The following is an 8,890-nucleotide window of genomic DNA, read 5'->3' on the forward strand; positions in this document are numbered from 1 at the left end:
TTTGAAATGCATTATCTTAATTTTATCTATGCAGGGTTATCAAAATGATCCTATATATGAATTTTGATTCATAGAAATTTAGTTTCTTTTTCTTTTGTTTTATTTATATATATATATATATATATATATATATTAGGATGGTAAATTCGAATTTGCATCGTTACCCAATAATATTCCATTCCTTGTTTGAAATTGTAGTCCATATAGACTGTGGATAAAGATGTATTTTACATTTTCCTCCCTAAATCATATATTAAACAAAATGTTGGAGGACATGGATAGTATATATATATATATATATATATATAGACAGAAATATGATTAACGGGGTATAAATTTACAATAGTATCCATGCTCTGCCTCCATTCATATTGAATTTCTTTAATCGTCCAAAAAACATAACCACTATGAGGATCATCTTTCCTTCATCACTCCATTTTCCCGAAAATCCAAACCATTTATCTTTGCAGTCAATATTAGGATTCAATTGTCGTTTGCAGCTGTATCCTGTCGTAAATCCTACATTTCCATATGCACTGCATCACAATTTCATTTTATTTGTGTTAGTATGACACCCAAAAGCATAATGTATATAGGAAAAAAGGAACAACAAAATAATAACAAATCCAAACACAATTCAATCGCTTCCTGTAAAATCAAGTTTTTGGTCCAATGTTTATTGCATGAAGTAACAGGCCCAATTAGCCCAATTGAGATGGCATATAAATTATAAAATAAATTTACAAAAGATTGTAGGAAATAATAATTTATAAATCTAAAATTATATTATATATCATGCTCCTCCTAGGTTATTCATGGCCTCCGAAATTTTATTTTGTAATTTTAATTAAAATCTTGCTTCGTTTTGGGTTGAAACTTAAATATTCAGATATTGACTTTTGACGTAAGGGTTTTGGTTGACTAATTCGTGTTAAGGATGGTGGGTGGGCATGCAACAAGGCAGAAAATATAAACAAATAGAAATCATTAGCAAAAGAATTATTATCTATTTCTTTCATGAATTTTCACCATGAGTCATGTGCTATTGATGGGACTAGTTGAGCGTCACTCAAGCCTCAACTTCCCGAAATGTATTATAATCTTAATTCTATACATACAGGTTATCAAAATGATTCTATATATGAATTTCAAACTTTCCCATTTACCATGTTAACATGTTTTTATTTTATGTTAGTAACGTTCACGTTAGAACATAACACTAATATCTATATATATAGTGAGGTCTAGTTATATGCGTAATTGTTTCCATATTTATCAAAACATATTCCAACAAAATAAGAATCTGAGACGTTTTAGTTACCTAATAACTTCAAGAGCAATGTTTAGAGCATTGAAATTGAGAGGATCTTGTTTCAACTTTTTTCGCTCAGTTATGCACACAAGAATGATGAAGATGACTAAATAAGATAGCTGTGAGAATATGAGATTCTCCATAATCTTTCCCCTTGTCTTCTTTCTCCTTTCACTCTTCTCTGGATTCTTCTCATTTTCTTTGATTGGGAGGAAAGAAGTGTAAGGAGGAAGGTACCTATGAAAACAAGCACATATGAACATATTCAAACTTATATGATTACTTTACGAAAAAAAAAGAAAAAAAAAAAACAACTTAATTGATTTCTCTCTCTCTCTCTCTCTCTATATATATATATATATATGTATATATATAAAATATACGGAAATATTTTAATGGACCATGGTGGGTATGGTACTGTTGTCCAAGGGTTTTTTTATTAAAATATTTTGAAAATGAATCAAAGACTATGTGCAATATATCATACCAATAAAATATTTGAAAATTATCTCTCAATTTATTTTGGAAGATCTAGTTAATATAACAAAAAAGTTACCATTTATTTAATTTTAAAATATTCAAGATGATACGGATAACCCTTCAATATTTTCCAATACAAGCTGAGATAATCATTACAGCACCCATGTGGATGTTGTAGCCATTCAATTTGTAAGTTCCTCCCTAATAAATAGTTAATGCAGTCTAATAAATAATTATGACTATTAAATCAAACAAACATAGGACGAAAAAAGCCATCTTTAGTAGGGTGTTTCTAGGGAAAAGGTACGGAATAATTAGGACCCTTTAAAAGAAAGGATCGATGCACCTAGTACAAATTAAATTAAACATGTATAAATATATATACAATTATGATCACATTAGGCTATTATGAATTCATGATATCTATATATATATATATATATATAGAGAGAGAGAGAGAGAGAGAGAGATATGAATTATAGAAAGAGAGACCCCACTCACATCATGACGATGAACAGCACCAAGATGGCCGGAGAAATTATTGAGAGGTCCACAATAGTTTCACCGGTATGTCTTGTATTCACAGTTTGGAACAAAGAGCCAATGAGTTTCTCATGAGAACTCAGTCTACTTAAAGATTCTGAATTCCACTCAATGAAGCAAAACAATACAAACTGTATGAAGATGAACCCAAACACACTACCTACCAAAAGTGAAGAATGCAGGCTAGAAAGCAAGTGCAAATATCCAATCCCCGCTGAATTCTCCAGCAGGAATTTGGATTCTTCTTTCTTAATATTAAGTTTCCCCAAAACCCATATCAAAAATCTTAAGCATGAGGGAAATAATGTGTTCCCCATAAGGACTTGAGGAATGAGGATTAAGAGAAGGCCTGAGTTCTTGCTGAAAACCATCATGTTTTCATTTGTTGGGACAAAACCACAACTCGCGAAGGTCGAAACTGTGGTGAATATCGAGAAGGTCATCATCTTCAATCCCTTGTTTTTCAGGATGTTTCTTGCGTTTGAAGCTAGGGCTAGATATATGGAAACCATTGCCACCCCAAGAACTTGAACCACTAGAAAATAACCCAAAACCACAAAACCCAAATACTTTATTGAATGGTACATCAACAACTTGCTATCTAATATTGTTTCAATTGGGCAATGATCAGGAACCTTGGTTTCCAAATTCAGGTTTTTAGACTTGGGATCTCGAACCTGCAGACCCATCTCGATTTGTTCGATGAGATTGGGTACAGAAACAACTTTATCCCCAGTTTGCTTGAGTTTGAACTGCCTGAGGAAAAGACCAACCATGGAAGTGAAAACCTCCCCACCTATGAAGATCAAAATGGTTAGGATGATGAGTTGGGTATTGGAGAAAACCTCCATCTCGACGGTGGACATACTCGAGACCGTTGCAGCTGACACAGAGGTGAAGAAAAAATCGAAGTTCCTAGGCCTAAACGAATCTGTTCTGGGATTGAAAGCAATGAGAAGAAGGAAACCAAGAGAGGAGAGTGAGAGAAAATAAAAGAGTTGAATGATAAATGGGTTGACTCTGAGGTAGAGGAAATGGAAACAACATAACACTAGGAAACGTATCGATTTGCTGAGGCTATTACTTAGCTTAAGAATCAACGAACAAGTAGTACATAGATATTGCATTGTTTTGGAAAAACAAGCAAAGTTGTTCATAATTTTTTTTTTTTTTTTTTAACTTTCTATATGGAATGAAAATTCTCTCATATGCAATTTAGTTGTAATTGGTTTTTGGGTGTGAGAGGTTGGGAGGGGTATTTAAAGAAGACGTTTGAGCAAGCATTTAATGTATTATGATCAGGGTCTTTTTCGTACAAATGCTATGTGGTGATGCTTCAGCATTATTGCATATCCGTATGCCTAAGAATTAGTATCGTGAAATATATTCCTGCCGTTTCTTTTGGATGGTCGGCTGGTTTCAGAGGGCATTATATTATGAATCCCAATATCGAAGATTAATGAACCAATTAGACACAGCTACTTGTAAAAATATGAGGCATGTTATTTGTGTAACTTCCAATTACTTATCAATCATGCTGTAATTTAAACTGAGCTACCTATAATCTATAATCTTGTGTAACTTCAAACCAAAGCATATGGAACCTAAAAAAAAAAAAAAATTATTAGATGTCCTATAATATAAATTAAAGAGTAACTTGTTATCAAATATGTTTACTAAAATTATATATTAACTGATGGGAGGTACAATATATATATATATGTATGTAGTGAAAATTTACAGTGTGAACAGTTCACACTATGATACGGACCGTTTCAAAGATGATGGTTTTTGAAAAAAAAATTGTCAGTTCTCGTTTCTGTATGATAGTATTGATAATTGTTTTTTTAAAAATTATAGTCAATACTGAAATTTACATGATAAAAATGTACGGACATTAGCACAATAACGCAAATCTATATATTTATATGTAAATATATATATATATATTAATTGGCTAAGATGGGCAATATTTTGGTTGTTGGAACTTGGAAGGTAAATGAGGTCCATCTATGAAAGTAAGTAGAACAAATACAAAAATAAACAGTGTCAAGTAGGTAACGTGCAAAATATGTAATTTAATGGAAGGAATTAAGCAAACATATCTGTTGGTGACTTTGATATTACTAATAATTGGAAATATCAATTTTGGAGTCTCCACTTATGGATTGTGCGAACTATAGAAATAATATTAGAATTAAATGCGTTTATTAATATTTGTCAAACAATATTAAAATTGAATTACATCCAGAATACCTAAAAGACTTAAATTGTCCTGAAAAAAATGAAAGTAACTTTTTATTGACCTGTAGAAACAAATAAAAACTTGGAGCCTACTCCTTTGGAACCTTTGGAACCCTAAGCAATTGATGATCTCGTTCAAGTTTATGACACCAATACCCTAATTTTGAACGCTTCGATGAACTAAACGTGATTTAATGGTTGAAGAAAAGTAATCAAGAACTCATGCATGCACTCTGTCCCCAAAAAGTTAAACTCATGTATGCACCAAATTCATATAATATGTAATACCACATAAGAAGTCGCTATTCAAAACATAGTATATAATCGCAGCAAATATTACTTTTAAAGACCTGTTTGAGTACTTTAAAATACGTTTAAAAAAACTTTTGTAGTGTACATAAATAAATATTTAATTTTAAAACGTTAGTGTATATATATATATATATAATGTCATTATTAGGAAGCAACCATATTGCTTTTAGGATAAGGAAATAAATAATAAGTCTTATGAAACAATTTTGTAATAGCATTATACTTGTTAAAAAACAACGTTCTAGCAAACTGGGAAATTCCAATTAGCTTCTAATCAGAGGTTGGTATATGTCAATGGCCAACCGTGGAAGAGTTTAGAGCAAATCAAATAGTTACAGCTTTTCCCCTTGCTGTCAAATTAAATTAACTTTGAAACATCAGCATCCACAAATTAGGACAAAATGATATAATTGCCTTGTTGACATGTTAATATATATTATATAGTTAGTCTCGAATAAAATTTATTTTATTATATTAAATTAAAATTTATCTTTAATGATTATTGGATTATATTAAATATTAAAATTTAAAATTAAAAAAATATCTAAATATGAATTACGTAATATATTAAAACTTTATTAAAAAAAATGAATTATATCGGAATTTCAGAACTAATAAATATAATTTTAAATATTAATATTTAATACGATTTAAAAACCTACCAAAAAAAAAAATTAGTGTTAGACCTCTTTTAAGAATTTTATTTATGCCTAACTATACATATTTGTTCTGTTAAAAATTCTCTCTTACATTATATATAATAGGAGAACATTGCGAATAATATGGATAAAAGTTCAATTAAAATATAGTTGAAGATTTGCCAATTTTAACGCTTATCCTGATACCATGCATATCAAATTTACACACATATATATATATATATATATATATATGATCTTGTTAAATTATTTTTTTATTAAGATGTCTTATGATTTTACCATCAAAACTTCTATTCTATATTAGTCATTGCATTATTTGAAAGGTTGGCATTTAAAAATATATTAAAGTTTAGTAAAATATTAAAGTTGTACAACAACAAATTAATTTTATATAGACTGTAATAAATCTTATGTACATCTTAAATTGCTTAAAAAACTAATAATAAATTTTTTTACAATTTTCCATAAAAATGGTCTTTGACTTGAAAATTTCTATAAGCTTATTATATGTTGAAATGAAAATTAATATTGGTATGTTTTCTATAGTAAATTATGAGATAATTCTATGATTAAAAAACAAAAAAGAAGAGATTGCTCTTACTGGATCAAATCTATATACCATATAGGCATACATTTGGGGTGGGTCATTTTCCTGGCATTTGAGTTATGAAATTAAGGTTCACTAAATATAATTATTAAAAAAGATGATGTTGTTTACATTGCATTGGCATGTGGCACCACATGACATGTGGAAAATACCGAAATTGAATCCTAAGCCGACAGTCAACCAAGAAATGGAGCCGGCCATATGGATGAGGGATTGGTTCCATTTAAAATAATTAAGGCTTTTTTTTTTTTTGGGGGGGGGGGGGGGGGGGGGGGTCCGCATAAAAAATGATTTGAGTTATTTTAATGGAGCACACACGCGGTTTATACGCGGATTGATTTTCAATTATATAGTCAATTCCTTAATCATCAAAATATTACTCTATTGATGAACTGTATCTCTGACTATATTTTATCGTCTTAGTAATAAGTGAGTTTCTGAATTTGGAATAGATTAATAAATCAAAGTTTGGTTATATACATGAACCATGCTAATAAAGAAGATAGCTATATCGGGTTAATTCAATATTGGAAAATTAAGTTTGAATATAATCAAAGACTGTACAGTCGGTAATTATTTATGTGTGGTTAACAACAATAAAAGAAAGGGATATTAATATTTATACATCTCAAATTATACATGATTTCATATTTTACACTTTAAATTATTTTTTCTGTGCAAGTTGAACTTCATTGTTTATTTTTTATTTTTTTTTTAACGATGCAACCTCTTTTTTTTTTTTAATTAACTTTTTAACAAATTTATCACATGGAGAAAAAATAAAGATGTACAGTGTAATTTTCTATAGTTTAAGGTATAAAATACAAAAAAATTTAAATATAAAATAATTAAAATATAAAAAATTATTTAATAATATTAAATAATTATTAAATAATAATATTACTTTTTGAAAAATCTTGTAAAAGAACTAAAAAAAATTTAAAAATGTAATTTCTCAAAAATAAAAATAATAGTCTTTACAAATAATTCCTAAAAAAAAAAGACAAATAAAAAATAATTGCACATGCATTAAAATTTTTTTTTGGAAAAGTAAAAATTTTATAAGAAAATAAATATTAGAAAATCCTTTTTCCTAAATAATAAATATATATATATATAATATAGGTAATAAATAAAATAATATATTTTGTGATAATAATTTTCCATTTTTTAAAATTTTATGAATACCTTATCGTTTTTTAAGGGTTTTTAATTTTTTTTGTTTATTATTATTTAGAATCTTTAATAATGTGTATCAATTATTATTTAAATTTTATAAAAGTAAAATAAAAATCCAAGAAAACATAAATATCAATGAAAATTTGAATTAGCATTAAAAAGTATTTTTTTTGGGAAAAGTAAAATCTCATAAAGAAAAATACATATTAGAAAATCTTAAAAGTATTTTTTAAAAATAATCAATATAAGTATAAAAAAATACATTGATAAATAAAATAACATATTTTAAGAAAATATTTGAAAGTTTTATTTTAGACTTTATGAATACTTGATTACTTCTTTTTTATAAATTATTTTTTTAATTTCTATAATATTTACATATTATTTTATATATATATATATATATATATATATATATATATATATATATATTTGTTTTTTCAAAAAGTACGTTTGCATTCCTTTGAAACATTGCTAATTTTAATAAAGCGATAATAATTCTCATTTAGTCAAAAAAAGTTTATTGATTTTTCATTAATTTTTTATTTAAATTTTTTTATATTTTGCATTATAAATTATACAAAACTGAATTTGCACCCTCATTTTTTTATCTCATGTGCCAAGCATGTGATAGATTTGTTAAATGCCAAAAAAAAAAAAATTAAGGTACAAAGTGCAAAGAAAAGTAAAGTTTAGGATACACATTGCTAGAAAAAAAAAAAATCAAGATATAAAGTGTCAAACTGTGTATGATTTAGGGTGAATTGGTGCCTATATATCCTAAAAAAGAGCAACAATTTTTTTAAAAAAAATGTTTACTAGAATAATTAGGATATTTCTTGTGATTTACTTAATTTGTATTATTATTAATAACTAATTATGTCAAAATAAAATTTAATTAATAATAATTTAATCAAATTTTAATTAATTAATTCTGTCACTAGTTTAATTCAGTTAAAGGCAAATTTAATTTTTTATGGTTATTTCATTATAGTTATAAAATTTCAAATAAAAATAAAAATAGTAATTTAAATTATTCACCAAATAAATATTTATTTGAATCACTAATTAAAAAATTTTCAGAATAATTTTTTTTTTGCTAAAATGTTTTTAAATATAATTTTAACATATTTATACATTATTTGATTATTATTTATTTTTTAATAAATACTATTTTATTTATAAATTATATTAATTACCCGAAAAAGGTGAAAGTTTAAATTGCATAATTCAAAAAAATTCCAAGGCTTAATTAGCACATTTTATGAAATTGAGATCTTAAATCACACAAATATGAAAATTGGGATACCAAAATACAATTAAAAGGGGTTACGTGAGTTGCATATAGACGGTCCATCGAAACTTGATCATAAATGAATCAATTTGCATCAAATTTAAAAATTAAGATTTCAAATTGCACAATTTTAAGATTCAAAGTCCAAATTGCATATCCGTAAAAGTTCATAATACTACAGTAGAGTTAACCCTTAATTTTATGCTCATATATTTCCAAAGCATCAATGTCAAAATTCTATAGAAATTAGATAATACATA

General features: G+C 26.9%; 1 protein-coding gene across 1 annotated transcript; it reads right to left on the reverse strand.

The window, feature by feature from the left end:
• Positions 1-298: 298 nt before the first annotated feature.
• Positions 299-3,463, reverse strand: LOC107430572 (sodium transporter HKT1). Its single transcript, XM_048462685.2, has 3 exons — positions 2,294-3,463; positions 1,322-1,549; positions 299-536 (listed from the first exon to the last, which is right to left on the reverse strand). The coding sequence occupies exons 1-3, from the start codon at positions 3,460-3,462 to the stop codon at positions 338-340; spliced, it is 1,596 nt and encodes a 531-aa protein (XP_048318642.2). The 5' UTR covers position 3,463; the 3' UTR covers positions 299-337.
• Positions 3,464-8,890: the final 5,427 nt, after the last annotated feature.

This window comes from Ziziphus jujuba, chromosome 1 (assembly GCF_031755915.1).
Source record: "Ziziphus jujuba cultivar Dongzao chromosome 1, ASM3175591v1".
In the NCBI taxonomy this organism is placed as follows: Eukaryota; Viridiplantae; Streptophyta; class Magnoliopsida; order Rosales; family Rhamnaceae; genus Ziziphus; species Ziziphus jujuba.